The sequence below is a fragment of the Peromyscus eremicus genome, chromosome 2, assembly GCF_949786415.1.
Source record: "Peromyscus eremicus chromosome 2, PerEre_H2_v1, whole genome shotgun sequence".
In the NCBI taxonomy this organism is placed as follows: Eukaryota; Metazoa; Chordata; class Mammalia; order Rodentia; family Cricetidae; genus Peromyscus; species Peromyscus eremicus.
The window spans coordinates 28,687,142-28,704,044 of record NC_081417.1 but is presented as its reverse complement, the minus strand read 5'-3'; the positions used below and the strand labels follow the sequence as shown (position 1 = coordinate 28,704,044).

General features: G+C 43.4%; 1 protein-coding gene across 1 annotated transcript in view; it reads left to right on the top strand.

Moving 5' to 3' along the window:
• The window catches only part of Stmn2 (stathmin 2), a 54,218-nt gene extending 38,223 nt beyond the window's left edge, over positions 1-15,995 (top strand). Inside the window, exons 4-5 of the mRNA XM_059255671.1 lie at positions 5,113-5,304; positions 14,633-15,995. Of these exons, the coding sequence (XP_059111654.1) occupies positions 5,113-5,304; positions 14,633-14,692 (252 nt within the window). The 3' untranslated portion in view covers positions 14,693-15,995. The remainder of the gene's footprint in view (positions 1-5,112; positions 5,305-14,632) is intronic.
• The last annotated feature ends 908 nt before the right edge of the window (positions 15,996-16,903 follow it).

The following is a 16,903-nucleotide window of genomic DNA, read 5'->3' as shown; positions in this document are numbered from 1 at the left end:
TTCTTGCCCATCATCCTAGTTTGTTTTCTCTGGTGTGATAAACATCAGGACCAAAAGCAGCCTGGGAAGGAAGAGGCCATTTGACTTACACTTCCAGGTCACACACAGTCCCTCACTGAGAGAATTCAGGCCGGAAACTCAAGCAGGAACCTGGAGCAGAGATCACAGGGAATCTGCCTAAAGGCTTGCTTAGTTTACTTTCTTACACAACCCAGCCCACCTGCCCAGGGGTGGTGTCACCCACTGGGAGCTGGCCCTCCCGCATCAATCATTCATCAAGAAAATGCCCCACAGACATGCCCACAGACAATCTGATGGAGGTATTCATCAAGAAAATGCCCCACAGACATGCCACAGCCAATCTGATGGAGGTATTCATCAAGAAAATGCCCCACAGACATGCCCACAGCCAATCTGATGGAGGTAACCCCTCAACTGAGAGTCCTTCTTCCCAGGTGACTCAAACTAACCAGCACTCTCCTCTGTGGAAGGGATTTGTAACAGGCCCCCTGTCACACAGTAGTGTGAGGAGGAGGAAGTTACTCTCTGCACACATATAAGGAGCACCATGAGGGGTTGCCTAGCCCTGGATAAAGTGCACCAAGTTCTGCCTTTGCAAAGATTATGGTCCAGCAAATGATTTTACAAAGGAAAGTGGTCCTGGTTAATACTGCTGCCACATAGTACATTTCATAAATATTTTAAATATAAAATAGTCTTTATAAGAATACATACAGTAATCCAGATGATAAATAATAGATATGTAAGTAGATCAGGCCATCTAAAACTGGCTTGAAAAACATTAATATTATGAAAAAAAGATGAAAATGTAATGATACTTATGATCTTAATAAAACTGTACACTAAAATAGATTAAATTAAAAGGCTCCCAACTCAAATCTGTCCAGTAAGAGTTAATTCCTGTGATAACATCACCGCAAAGTGAATTCTAATGACCTACGAACCTCTGAAAGAGAAGTGAGTTCCTTGCTGTAAATGAACTGGTGTGAAAGGACCCATTAGTAGCCAAACCAGGTAGCCTCAACTTCTTCATTTGTAGCCCTAAAGTTTTAGAACAGGCCCCTCTTTCTCCCTTACAAAATTACCAGACCCCGATGTCTGTGAGGTGAGAACCAGGTGCAGATTACCCGGTTGCCAACCCTCTCACAGCCCCGGCTCTCGGTCTTTATGGGGAGGAGCCTCTAACTCCGCAATAACTCCAGGACATGTGACCGTCTCCTCCAGCGACGTGCTGTAGCCACACAAAAACATAACTCTCACTTTAGATGAAGGGTAATAGAGAGTTTATTCTTGAGTCAGCTAGGAACAACTATGGCCCAGGAATACAGTTTCCTGTTTCCCCAAACACCACGTCACAACATGGGAGCAGTTTCATTAAGATTTGTAGGAGCAAAACAAACGGAATTATAAATCAAGACACTTTTCAAGTACACTAGGGGAAAGATGGAACAGGCCGGTCAGAGCACAGCGGAGAAACCTCTGCTGTAGGTCTCACACTCCTGCCTGAGGCTTCGGGGTTGGTGAAACCTCATGGTCTGTTTAGGCCAGTGCGTTTCAAAGGGTTCCAAGTGGTACTCTCAGGGACATTAGGTCACACACAAAGGAGGATAACAATTTGTAATTAGGTCCTAGCTCTGCAATACTCCAACACTTCACATTGGAGTTCCTCCTAATCAGTCTATTCAGACCGACCAGGCAAGTTTGTATTCTTTTGGGAATTGTAATCTGCAGCTGGCCTCTTAAGTTGGTAAATGGCATTTCCTAAAGGGAGTAGTTTTCATATAGTCACAGCTCAGTATTGAGGACGCCAGCATGCTTCACGGTCTTAAAATCTTCGTATGTGGTCTTCTTGACAAGCAAGAGCACACAGACTTTTTCCTGTGCGGGGACCCCAGCAACCCCATCTTCAGAAGGAGAAGAGCTCATTATGAAACTCCAGGTTTTCATCACTTTAAGTCCCTTTCTGTACTTCTGGTTTTTCAGCATGAGGTGAACGCTGTGGTCTTTGTTTCACACAGCTACACTCAATTGTCATATTTGAGCACGTGGGTTTTTGCCCTTAGCCATGTCAACAATGTTCTTTCAGTATTAGCAGAAAGTCTGATGCTTAGAGGGCCACATTCAGCCTGCTAGTGGAAAGGTACTTTTGAACTAAGGCATTTGATGTTTGATGAACGGCCTGGGTGTCAAGTAATATATCCAACAAATGATGAACGGGGACAAGAAGACAGAGTAGCAGGAGTGTGTGTGCTTCAGAAGTAAATGGGAAACCAGTGGCATCTACAGTGTAGTCTTAAATCACTTCTGTGTGTGTAAAGTGAGTTTTATAGACCAGTTAACTCAGATTTATCATCCAGTTCATTTGTGTAGTAATTAAACTCTTAGACTCGGTAGTATAAGAGATGCTAATTAACCTCTTCGCAAAATGTTCAAGTGTTCCTAAATGGACAATAACTCTTCTCTCTGTTTCATTACTGTGCGTCATGTACCTCTCGCATCGTTATTCCAGTGATCCTGAGTTCTGTGTGACGGTGTGCACAAAAGGTGCTCACCAGCAATCTGCCTCAGTTTCCCAGTGAGGTAGACAGGGTTCTCCCTTCTCCCCGATGGCACATTTGAATGACTCAGCTCTGTATTTGCCGTAGCTTACTGCTGCCTTGTGTCAGCTGCCCGCCATCTCACCCAGTTCTCCATTTCAATTCTCAGAGAGCTTCTGTGTCAGAAACACTCTCTCAGCCGTGATCCTCAAGGCCATTACTTGTCTTCAAACACTCATATGCAACAACGTTTGCCAGGGTCCATATCTCCACCTCTCTCTAAACCCACACAGCCCACCCGACTTCCTGCTAGTCTGCCCAACCACAGCACAGAGTAGGAACATCTGTTTGAACACGCGGTGAGAACTTTACTCCCACACACAGGTAGGAACCTGCTCCCACTTTTTCAGATCCTGTGTTGCCACTGTTCAGCTTCTCCCTCATTTTAGGTCACGTCTTTTATATAATTTTCTGAAGTTGTCGTTTATTTGCTCACTGAAACAAATACTGGAACCAATGCCCATCTTCTTCCTTGATGGTCCAACTGCAAGACTGAGCCATGTTCAGGCTTGATTTCTCCAAGGAATAGAGCTAGGGATGTTATAGGCAGAAAGAGCTGTTAGAACACTGCAATAACGGAGTCCTAAGTCTCACTTTCGGCACTGGTAGAATTATGGAGAGCTCCTGTGGGGGACCAGCCCCCACACTTATTTACCCCAGGAACTCTTGAGGAATGAGGGATAAGAGACTTAGTTAGAAATAGAGAGGGAGAGAAAGAGAGAGAAAACAGGATAGACTCAGGTGGGCCTGGATCCTTATCCACCGGCCCAGAACTTTATTCCAAAGGTCTATTTATAATGATGCCAAGGGGTGGAGCAAAAGATCTGCCCCTTGCTAGTTACAATCACCTGGTACCCAGGCCCGTGGTCCAATCAACCTCTTATGCAGTCCTGCTGGGTACAGCCACTAGGAAACCTAGCGGGCTCCAACAAGCTCCAGAGCCCCTAAGCTATGATCTAGTGAAGGATTTGTCTAAACAGCAAGTGCCAGGGCTGGGAAGATTGCTCCGTGGGTAAAATGCGTATTTCACAAGGCGAAGGACTTGAGTTTGGCTACCCAGCATCCATGCTTACATACAGGCACTTGTCTAGAGCCCCAGTCCTCGGGTCAGAGACAGGCGGCTGGATCCTGAGGCTCACTGGCCAGCTAGTCTACAAAATGGCAGGCTCCAGGTTCAGCAAGAGACCACATCTCAAAAATAAGTGAATGAATAAAAATGAAGAAATTGTTGAGGATTACCTTCTAATACCAAACTCTGACCTCCACATAAGCCTGCATAGGGGAGGGCACTTGCACACATGACTGCACACACACACACACATACACAATTTAATACTGTAAGGTATGGAGGCTCATTCCTTTAATCCTGGCACTCAGAGGCTGAAGTGGGAAGATGGCCAATGTGTCTTGCAAAGGGTAGACTTTGGCCTACCAGCAGTGGAATCACTGGGATTGTTAATCAAAAGCATAAATTCCTCGGCCTCACTAAAGAACCTTGGAAACAGATCTCAGCAGGTAGATACTGGGTTCTCTGTCATCATCAAGCCTCCAGTGAGTACATCTGCAGAGAGCCATACATCCTGCTGATGCTAAGGAGAGAGAACACGAACAAGACTCAGCTAACTCCAATGGCTCTGCTCTCACTCCTGAAGGTCCTAGTAACTCCTCTGGGTGTCAAGATAAAGAGTGACACCAGAACCAGGGATTTCTTCTGGTTTTGGCCAAAAGGACACTAAACACTAAATTTATACAAATGTTTCCAAGTCTCTACAGAGTATTTTATGTGTTCGCATGTTTTGTCCGCATATATGTCTATGTACCATGTGCTTGCTTAGTGTCCAAGGAGCCAAAAGAGAGCATTGGATTCCCGAGAACTGGAGTTGAGGGCAGCTGCTTGCTGCTATGTGGGTTCTAGGTATTGAACCCTGGTCTTCTTCAAAAGCACAGGGTGTCCTTTGCCACTGAGTCATATCTCCAGCGCCCGAGAGAATGTATTAATAGCTGGTGGGAAAGGGGAAGGAATGATGTGAAGTAAAATGAGAAAGTGAATTTGATTGACAAAAGTTGAAAGGCTCCTATAAGGCCCACGCTATGGTTGGCCAGAAAACAGTGGGGTAGAGAAAAGGGCAAAAGAGAAAGGAAATCCAGGCCCAGGCCTTTCCCCATTTCTTCAGGTTCCCACGGAATGTTGTGGTCCAGTGGCGCCTTGTCGCACTTCCTGTTGCAGAAATGCTTAGCAGCTTCTTATTTAAAAAAAAAAAAAGAAAGAAAGAAAGAAAGAAAGAAAGAAAGTCCTCAATGAGAGTTAGTGCTACTTCTAAGACACTCTGTCCAAAACCTTGACAGCTGAAAACTCAGGGAGCCACATTCCCCACCAACACATTCTATAGAAAGTGCTAAAGTCTACAAACAAGAACAGGCTGGACAGCGATTCTCATGGCTACAGCGCCAGCCAACACTCAGCTAACTATAAATGGACGTGTTTCCTCCCCAGTCTCAGGAGGCTCAGGTGCTGAAACAATTGGCAGAGAAGAGGGAGCATGAGCGAGAAGTCCTCCAGAAGGCTTTGGAAGAGAACAACAACTTCAGCAAGATGGCGGAGGAGAAGCTGATCCTGAAAATGGAACAAATTAAGGAAAACCGTGAGGCTAATCTAGCTGCTATCATTGAACGTCTGCAGGAAAAGGTAAGGGCACCAGAATGCTGGGGGGGGGGGACATGCCTGTGCAGCACATCTGGGGGACCTGTGCAGCACAGCTGGGGGGCCTGTCTGTGCAGCACAGCTGGGGGACGTGCCTGTGCAGCACAGCTGGGGGGGCATATCTGTGCAGCACAGCTGGGGAGCGTGTCTGTGCAGCACAGCTGGGGGACGTGTCTGTGCAGAACAGCTGGGGGACGTGTCTGTGCAGCACAGCTGGGGGGGCTTATCTGTGCAGCACAGCTGGGGGGAGACATACCTGTGCAGCACAGCTGGGGGACGTATCTGTGCAGCACAGCTGGGGGGGCGTGTCTGTGCAGCACAGCTGGGGGACCTGTCTGTGCAGCACAGCTGGAGCATGCCGTGTGCTGCGAACAAGGCAGGACAGTCAGCCTCAGGCTGCTCTCATCATGTAGTTTGACTGTGGCCTGACCCTGGGGTAGAGAAAGGGAATTCTACATCATCACTGGAGCCCTTGTTAAATGTTCCACCAGACAGTGGACTCAGGAAGGCTGGCCTCAAATGTGTGTGACTTCTATACAAACCAGTGTCTTGGAAAAATACCAAGTTGCATATATTTAATATTTAGCCTTATTATATTAATGCTATAATACTTAATGTTAGTATAAAATTAACAAATAATATTTCATTAAAATAATATATATTTAATACAACATAAATATTTGTCATGAGCCCATTCTCTCCATGTAAGAAAATCTGTAAGGAAATCTGGAGCATGGAGCACAGCAGAGGGACTATTTCATCATGTTCTGGTGTCCTCAGGGCTTTCTCCATATCCCCCTGCCCATGTGCAACACACACACACACACACACACACACACACACACACACACACACCTCCAAAAAGTTTGCCTTTGAAAAAATACACAATGTAGCTATGAATAGTTTTGCTTTGTCCATTTCCAGAAACTGAATTAAGCTTGAAAAATAGCAACCCTGAGAAAGATGCATCTATACTTCTCACCCTCTAGCTCATTCTCACAACTTCATTATGTCAGGCCCTGCAAATGCAAAGAGATACTGTCATTGTCCTCTGAGCACTGAGAGTTTACACTCAAACTCATAATCCTCCTGCCTCAGACTCGGAGCTCAAATTACAGACGTGTGCTACTGTACCGAGCTAAAGTCTTTTAAAAGTATTATTTCCCACAGGTCGTTTTAGTCAGACGTGCTCTTCATGGATTTTTGAGAATGCTGCCCAGGAAAGGGTGCAAGCTCCAGCACAGAAGTATGACACTGGGGCTCTGGAAGATGTGTGAACAAGTCCTAGGGATTTGGGCAGAAGCCAAGAGGGTCAACTTTAGATCAGCTTCTTTAAGTTTATAAGCAATTATGTCCATGCCCCTCAAAGCAACACCCTGTTTCTCCCAATGTCTCCAGTCGGACTTTGGCTCACCACGGGTCACATGTGGTGGCACCTAAGCACGTGCTTACTGAGATCCAGGGCAGCAAAGTTCCCTTTGTTGTCTCTGTTTTCCTAATCTTGACCCAGCCACATTTTCCTCAGTTTACCCTTCTTTTCAGAGGATCTCCTTGCTTACCCTACCGGCAGTGGTACCACCGACAGCAGAGGGCCATGCGTTCAGTCTGAACAACGTACCAGCCTTCTCTTCACATCCTAGGCCCTAAAAATATTCCAGTGCATTTACCAGGGATGCAGTATGCTGGACTCACTCTCTACCCTTCAGTGTGCACATCGAAGTCTGCATCCCTCCCAGCCCAGGAGCACTATTGGTTTTGAATTAACATGCATGCAAACCTTCAGCTTATCCCTCTTGATTTTATTTGTAAACTAGTTCATAAAATTTACATACTTCAACTAGCATTTCTAGAAGTGTTGCTTTTAACAAACAAATAGTTTTTTTCTGTGTGGTTTTGTTGTTATTGTTTGTTTGTTTTTGTTTGGGGGTTGTTTGGGGTTTTTGTTTTGTTTGTTTGTTTGTTTGTTTGTTTGTTTTGAGGGGTTTGGGTTTTTGGTTTTTTGAGACAGGGTTTCTCTGTGTAACCACTCTGGCTGTCCTGGAACTCGCTCTGTAGACCAGACTGGCTTCAAACTCACAGAGATCCACCTGTCTCTGCCTCCCGAGTGCTGGGATAAAAGGTGTACGCCACCATCACCACCCTGGCTCTCTGTATTTTTATCTTTACCCATCCCCATTTTTCTCATAGCTGGACCTTGTCCCCTTACATACATACATGCACGCATGCATTTCTAACTGAAATTCCCCTGAAAATATCCAGCCTGTGAAGGGTTTTTAATTCATGGGATCAAGCTATAGCACCCCAGGAGATACCTAGCCATCTTTGTTATTTTTCTATCATCATGATGAAACACCATGACCAAGACAACTTACAAAAGAAAGTTAATTTTTGACTCATGTTCCAAATGGCTAGAGTCCATGACTCCATGACCATCACATTGAGGAGCATGGCAGTGGGCAGGCAGATATGGCACTGAAGCCTTGAGACTACATCTGGATCCATGTGTGCGAGCAGAGAGCGTGACATAGGGGAGTAGCATGGGCTCTTGAAAACTCACAGTCCACCCCCAGTGACACACTCCTCCAACAAGGCCACACCTCCTAATCCTTCCCAAACAGTTCCACCAACTAGGGACAAAGTATTCAAACTCATGAGCCTATGGGGCCATTTTTATTCAAACCACCACACCAGTTTCTGAAAACTCTGTATCGTTCCAGCATATACCCAGGTTTGAGAACTACTCTACAACCTATTCTGATTTAAATTTCAGCTGACAGGATTCTAATCTGGCTCACATCATATGAGACAGCAAATATTATTGCTAGAACCAGGTTTTCTTTGGCTTTCCATAGCTAAATGAATACTTTTCAAATCATATAGAACCTTTGACCACTGACAGCCAACATCTTTTATCTCCTCAGTGAAATGGGAAGACCTCCTAGGAAGTACCAAATTTCCTTCTGTGTGCTATATTTTAAATGAATTAGAAATGTGGAGTAAAAGGAGTCATCTTCTGTTGTGTCCATGTCTGTGAGCATTAAAACTACTTCTTTCCTAAAATAGGGCAAAGCAAATTTGCTATGATCTATATATAGCCTTTTGTTTAAATGGAGTCAAAAAAAGTAAGTTGTGTAATGCTAAGAGTGCATGGAGCCGCCCCTGTAACAGAAACTTTTCTGAAACTTGACATCTGGAGAGGCAATTACTTCAGGAATTACATATTAATGAGTTGATCACTCAGCGAGCATTTACAGGGTCTCTGCTGTGTGCTCAGAAGCCTGGAAGGGAAGTGGTAGAAAAAGATGCTCACCAGCCGGACACAGTAGACCTCACTTATAATCCCAGCACTCAGGAGACTGAGCAGGAGGACCATGGATTTGAAGTCAGACTGGGATACATAATAAGTGAGACCTTGTCTAATTATTAATTAATGAGAGAGAATTGCCCATTATCTATTGTCAGTAGAAATCAATACACACCAACATTCCCATACTAAGGAAAACACCCTCTCTTGCCCAGCAGAAATATTAAAGAGATGCTTTCTTCCTAGTCTGATGGGTCCCTCCCTGCTCTACTGCACTCCCGAGCCACCTGAGGAACCTTCCACCCATCCTACCTGCCAGCCTGCCTTACGACAACAAAAGAAAACTCAGAGGAGTTCCCTGCAGGGCCCACACAACCAGATTTACCCTCACCAACTACAAGTGTAGAACTTAACAAGGAAGAGACGCGATCTCTGCACAGTTAGCAATTTTACATCTAATTATCCAACCAGCAACAAGTAGATGCATTTGTAGCCATGATTTTAGTAACAACAGCAGTACATAACATGCTATAGCTTAAAGTAATTTTTTTCTTGAAAGAATAAGATTTGTGATTCTTTTTCCTGTGAGGTGACTTTGATGATACATAAGTGTAGATCTCATTCCTTATCGTCACATGTATTGTTCCCTTACATTCTTCTCATCTGACTTATATTCATTTTCTTGTTGTTCTGATTCACAAGTGCCACTGGCGTGACCAATTAGCTACTGAACGTGTCTGATGAAAAACTGATGAAAGGGAAAGGGATTGTAACCAGCCATTGTTGATTTCTCAATATAGGCATGTATGATCACATTTAATCCAAACAGCAATGCTACCAAGAAATATTGTTATTTCATTCCACATCTAAAGAACCTGTTCCTTAGAAAGTCTACTACATTTAGCCAAGATCACAAAGCTAGAGTGTAGGAATGAGTGCAAGCCTTTCCCAGACCAAATTGTGTTCTCAGCTGAAGTTGTTACTCTTTATTAGTCATTGATAACTGCATCACAAACAGTCTCAACAGAAGTGTTAGAAGTGATCTCCATGACTATCCTTGATCCCATGACCACCAGCATCTTGATATATGACAACAGGACTTTTATGAGTTCTCCCAGCTTAATTCTGATCTATCTTTTATGCCACAGACTCATAACATTAATAAAAAGAAAGGAACCTGATTATGCTGACATCATCTTGCTTTGAAATAACTTAGATAATGGAATTTCATAGAATTACTATCTGAGATCATCTAGTTCAAGTTCTTATTATATTTGATACTTACAGACATTAAAGAAGCATTAAGAAATAAAGGAAGGGAAGGAAATTGACTTCACATTTCTTGACTTCCAGTAAGAAATCTCTAAGTCATATTTTTCAGAGGACCAGAAATTTTCTTAAAGCCACCTTTCATACATGTCTTCATTTAAAAGTAATGTTTACAGTGCCAAAATACTACTACACTTGCCTTGAAGCAGAGTTGGGGGAGGGGAAATTGCAGAGAAAATATTTTGTAAATTTAGATGTGCTTGGGCCTAGCCTGTCCAGGACCTCTAAGTTCACCTAGCAAAGTAATATGAAATTCATAACAAAGTAGATATTACTAAAGAAGAAAGTCCTTAGTGAACTCCATAGGCAACTCCTTTAGTGAATTCCGTAGACAACATTCTTAGTGAACTCCATAGACAGCATCCTTAGTGAACTCCATAGACAGCATCCTTAGTGAACTCCATAGACAGCATCCTTAGTGAACTCCATAGACAACATCCTTAGTGAACTCCATAGACAGCATCCTTAGTGAACTCCATAGACAACATCCATAGTGAACTCCATAGACAGCATCCTTAGTGAACTCCATAGACAGCATCCTTAGTGAACTCCATAGACAGCATCCTGAGTGAACTCCATAGACAACACCCATAGTCAACTCCATAGACAACATTCTTAGTGAATTCCATAAACAACATTCTTAGTGAACTTCGTAGATAGACAGAGCTTCACAGCTGCCTTAGGAGCTCCAGCTGGAGTTTTCTGATTGTTGATCAGGACCACAGGCTGATGACATCACTGCCTGTGCAGGCCTACACTGGCTTCTCCAACGTTTTCATTTAAAATCACATCAACACATCAGGAGTATGCATCTCATAATTTGGTGTAAAGTTCCCAAATAGCAGGCCAACTAAAATTCCTGAAAATATTTTCTTAGAAACTCGGAAGAGTTATCTAAATTTCCTTTTAAAGCTATCTCAAACTCAAATTAAGTCTTTGATTTCCTCCAGCAAACCCGTTGCTTTACTAATTTGAGTAAGAAGTAAAATCCAAAGCAAACTAATAAAGCTAACTCTAGTGTTTACTCTTGTGAAGCTGCATTTTATACTGGAAGCTCTGTTGTCTTCCAGCACAAGAAAGGTCTTGGCATCTCCTGAGTTTTCATGGGATCCCAGCTGTCACTATCTGCATGAGAAAAAGACAGTGCTCCAGCTTTGCCTCAGTAACTGAGCACAAGTGGAATCCGCTGCATCTGCACTGATTTCCCCACATTTCCAAACAACTTCATTTCTCTGCATGTGCCTTTTTTCCTTCTCTTTGTGACTTTTTAATGTATGTGAAGGGCTCGTTTAAACCAATTAAATCACGTTACTTTGAAAATCTTTCTCTAGAGTCAACTTTCCGCTTCCACTAATTTTTAACTTTCGAGGAAGTACAGGATATGTGACATTTTTCCCCCACCTACAGCCTAAACTTGAGGGGGAAAAAACATGCCACGTTCATATATAACTAATGATGAATCTAACCACCTGCTAGTTATATGAACTTAGAAATTTTAGCCTTCCTGTGCCTTGGTTTCTTCTCTGTAAAATGGGACTAACAGAATCTCTACCACAATATTTTGAACATTAAGGAAATCAATCTAAGCCAAATCTATACAGATGCAGTTGTGATGCACGTTAGGTGACAAGCACATGCTCAGTGTTATAGTGTAAAGAACCCTGTAAGCACAGACACTTGACATTAATAGGCTTTAGTAATAAGATGATTGTGAATGAATCCAGAACCCTGTAAGCACAGACACTTAGCATTAATAGGGTTTAATAATAAGATGATTTTGAATGAATCCCAGAAACTATATGAGGAGAAAAGCAATTTTAAGATGTTCTAAATGGGCCGGGCGGTGGTGGCGCACGCCTTTAATCCCAGCACCTGGGAGGCAGAGCCAGGCGGATCTCTGTGAGTTCGAGGCCAGCCTGGCCTACAGAGCGAGATCCAGGAAAGGCACAAAGCTACACAGAGAAACCCTGTCTCGAAAAACCAAAAAAAAAAAAAAAAAAAAAAAAAAAAAGATGTTCTAAATGGAAAATAAATAATATAACTAATAATTAGCATTTCAAAGTTCAATTCAACAGCCATTTAGTACCTCTATGCAAAACTGCGTGCCCATGGTCATCCAATGTAGAAGCACAAACTAAAAAACTCTAGATCCACCTTTTCTTCATCAGTTCCCTCCTTAGAAAGTTCACTTCCCAGCCCAAGGCTAGTGCTTTTAGTAGTAGGATTCCTTGTGCAAATAAATATCCACCAACCTCATGCAATGTGCCCTGCTATGAAATGACACCATCAAGACCTTATAGCCCAACACAGCCAAGGAAATGAATGCTCCTGTTTAGAACCATGTGATGTCAGGAGCCATTGTCATGAGCTACTGTAGCAAATACAGCTTGTAGCAATAGATAATTCAGATGTTAACCCACCAGAGGAATGTTTCTCAGATGGGGTACCCTGTTCAAGCAAGGCTTGCAGGCCGTTAACTCTGAATACTGCTGCTTTCATCTGTAATTTCTTTTTTTTTTTTTTTTTTGGTTTTTCGAGACATGGTTTCTCTGTGTAGCTTTGCGCCTTTCCTGGAACTCGCTTTGGAGACCAGGCTAGCCTCGAACTCACTGAGATCCGCCTGGCTCTGCCTTCCGAGTGCTGGGATTAAAGGCGTGCGCCACCACCGCCCGGCTTCATCTGTAATTTCTTATGCAATGACAGCTATGATATCTCCCCATTACCATGTATTTTCATGGGCATATATATATATATATATATATATATATATATATATATATATATATATATATATATCCATAGATGGTCAGGAAGATGACTTCATTAGCTGTACAATTCTTTCCGGGGGGAGGGGTTTCAAGACAGGGTTTCTCTGTGTAGTTTTGGTGCCTGTCCTGGATCTCGCTCTGTAGACCAAGCCGGCCTCGAACTCAAAGAGATCTGCCTGGCTCTGCCTCCCGGGTGCTGGGATTAAAGGTGTGCACCACCACTGCCTAGCAGCTGTACAGTTTTGATATATAGAAAATATATTAGGAGATGCTTCACAGCCAGATCTATTGTACCACGTGGACTATAGACGTTTAAAGCCTGATTTGTTCCTTTTACTCAGACTAACAACAATAACAGTCTCACTTGAATCTAACACAAACTGTACACATTTAGCTCATACTTCAGAGCAAGTTCAAACTAGACTAAAGGCCTTTGTAAATAGACTGTAAGTTTAAAACTTTACAGTTATGCACAAGGTCAGAGTCACAAGTGTCTACCAAGATTACTAACACAAAACACCCTAAGGAAAGCCTGCCAATTCTTCACTTGCCAAGTTTGCTGACAATAGACCCATGTCTCAAAGTTTGTCTCATTTGGGCACTATGGCCCTCCCTCCCTCTTACTCCTGAAACCTTGAAAAATGTGTAAAAGCCATGGTAAATGGCTCGACTCCTTACCACTTTCCCTGGAAATGTGCTTTTGACCAATGAGAGGTAACTCTTGTAACTTTTCCTATTGCTTCAGGCCTCCTGTGAAGGAGGAATTATTAGGCGAGATGAGAAGAAGCAGGAGGACAAGAACAGAGAATTAGAGCTAAGAAATTATAGACAATTAGGCCAAGAAAATTAGAACATCAGAAGAATAAAGAGACATGAAACAAAGTATGGTGTGAACAGATTCATTCCCTCACCCTCAGATATTCAGTTTTTCCTCACTTATTGTAGTGTCTCTTTTGAACCCTAAAAGAAGGTTTTAAGTCTGGTCCTTAAAAGCCTTCATTAATGTGACTGCCCCATAAAAGAGAAGATTTTATTTATTCAAGTGTTCATATGCACAGTGCAATTGTATTGGTGTTTGGTCTCATGAAAAGCCTTTATGAGGAAAGGATGGCTGTGACATCCTTAGGGCATATGCTTACGGTCTTAACCAGCAGTGATGCAAGACTAGGAACCCCAGACATTCGAAGAGTCATGGAAAGATGACTGGCCCGGACTGACTCCGCCAGTGTGTGCCAGAGAGTACAGGGCAGCGCTGGAAACAGGCTCGGCTCGAGTTTGGAAGGGCCATCACAAACAAGGTTTTAGGTTTGGTACCAAAGCCTTCTCTCTGGATCTCGGTTTCCCAAAGTGCCTGTGGGCAAGCACAACCTCCTTAAAATAGCCCGAAAAGGGAACTGAAGAATTCAGATGATGGGGAAACTAACAATGTTATATTTATTGCCAGTCTCAGAATTTATACAGCAGTCAGTGTATTCCAGATTTTCTTATTGATCATTTGACCTTTTGATCATAATTTAAACAAAGAACCGTGTTGTTGCTGTTGTTGTTGTTGTTATTGGTGGTGGTGGTGGTGGTGGTGGTGGTATTAGAGGTCCAGGATTCGGGTACAGTTCCTCTGTAAAGGCTTGCCTGTCATTTACAAGGCATTTGGTTGCAGAGTTTGATCACCAGCAAGGGGGGGCGGCGTATGAGGAGGGGTTGTATAGAATAATAAAGATACTTGTAATCTTCTCTACTGTGACATTTCTTGGGCCCACGTTTTCCTTGTGAAGACAATCCCATTAGAAATTCCTCTTTAGATAGATACCGCACTGGGTTATTTCTAACCAAACATGTCCAGCAGAGGCTAGGGTGGCTCTCCTCTTTCCCTGGACCACATGGACTGACCTCTTCTACCTCTGATGTCTTCTAGGAGAGGCATGCTGCGGAGGTGCGCAGGAACAAGGAGCTCCAGGTTGAACTGTCTGGCTGAAGCAGTGGCGGGTATGGCACGTCCCTCCCATAGTAAATCCCCCTGCCTATATTATAATGGATCATGAGCTATCAGTATGGGAAATGTATGACATGGTTTAAAAAGAACTCATTATTAAAAACAAAACAAAAAAACAGAATCAAAAATAAAATAAAATCAATGCGGTCTCTTTGCAGAATGTTTTGCTTGATGTTTAAAAAAGTACCTTGGATCTTATTTTGTAAATATTTACATTTTTGTTAAAAAATACAAGTATTGCATTATGCAAGTTATTTCATAATCTTACATGTCCTGTAACAGGCTTTTGATGTTGTGTCTTTCCACTCAAATGAATTTGCGAGGTCTGTTCTTTTCGAAGCTCCCCATGTGGAATTCTAGTCCCTGCCCTTTTCATTCCAACAGAAAAAGGAGGTCAGTAAACAGTCTATGGTGCTAGAAACCCACCATTGCCTAATGACCTAGATGACTTCAGAATCTCTGAGCTTGACCACGACCACACCTAGACCCCAGGTAGTGTGTCTCCATGTGAACCTCCACATTTGTCTGCTCATAATCTGCTTCCTGCCTAGAAACCACAACGCCAGGCTAAGGAAAACCACCGAGCATAGCACTTCCTTCTGCTTCTTGTGCACTGTGTGCTACAAATGTGTTTGGGTTTTAGAAAGGGATGGATGGGAAGACAGACCTGAGCTCAGTCAGGGTAGAAGTAAAAGGCTGAACCTCTTCCAGTGCTGAACACACAGGCAAAGCCAAAGGAAGGGTTCAAGGAGCCCTGAAATCGCTCTTCATGAAGTGGGCTTACTTCTCCTGTTTCAGTTATTTTGATGGAATGAATTAATTAGCGTGTCAGGTGGCTTATTTGTGGATGCCATGGGTGATGATGTTCATTTTAAGCTTTTGCCTGTAGTACAAGCACATGATGCTGCTGGATATTTTTCCACTTGGAGACTGTGAGCTGGTTGTTGCATTAAAAACACAAACAAAATCACAAACACTGTGGACTTTTCACTCAAGCTGGTCTTTCCTCCCCAGTGTAGGGCAATCCTGCCTATAAACAAAACCAAATCACTCCATCTGTGAAGCTGACGCAGTTAGGGGGGCTAGGCAGGGCATTTGTGCCAACTAAAAGAATCAGCAGATACCCAGCATAAGTACCTATTGCAGTTTTGAAGTCGTTTCTCCCCCAACTCCCAACTCCCGAAGGTTGCTGCCTGCATATTTACTCTTCATTAGTGCTATTTTCCTGTATGTCATTGTGAGCAAGCTGTGATGAATAAAGAATTGGAGTTCTGTGAACTAATAACCGTTTGGTCTGGTCTCTTGGCCCTGGATGTTCTGACCCTGGTGTTCAGATTGTAATAGGGTGGCTGCTGAATTGGGCCATCTCACAAGCAAACAGGCAGTAATTAGTTTGGAGGAAGCCCATGGCCTGCTGGTTGACTTCCCTTGTGAAACAGCGGGCCACTTCTTTTCCCCTCCCTTGGACAGGCCAACACAGTGGGAAAGGCCTTCAACTGTCCCCCTTAGCAACAGGCAGAGTGGAGGAGGAGCTGAAGGTCCAGGCTGGTCGTGCTGAGGAATCGAGCCTCGTTCCAGGCATTGTGAGGTTCTTGGCACCATCTCAGGCCCTCGCTCGCTGCCCACAGGACACCCCCAGCCTGGGCCGTCTGTTAAAATGTGACTTCCCTGCCACCCTGCCCAACTGTGTCCTGCCGGTGAGCACGCTGGACACATGGACACAGCGGGGTCCTGCCAGAGGCCCAGATGGATATTGCAGGACCAGACGAACAGCATCCAGTTTGAGCAGAAATCATAAATAATGGAAACAATGCAGATTTATGAATAAGTAAATGGGGCTGTCACCCACAAGAACACTGGCTAAGTTTAAGGTTGAGGTCACCTTGTGTCTTATCTTGACTGTCCTTTATTATTTGTGGGATAATAAGACTGTATAACACTGTAATCAATGATACGTGTACCTTTTCTTTTTTTAAGACAGGTTCTCTGATGTAGCCTTGGCTATATTAGAACTCTCTATGTAGATCAGGCTGGCCTCAAACTCACTATCTGCCTCTACCTCCCAAGTACTAGGACTGCAAGCCTACACAGTGAGAACATGTCTTTAAAAAAAGATACACAAGCTTTTTTTTTAGATTTTATTTATTTATTTGTGTGTGTGTGTGTGTGTGTGTGTGTGTGTGTGTGTGAGAG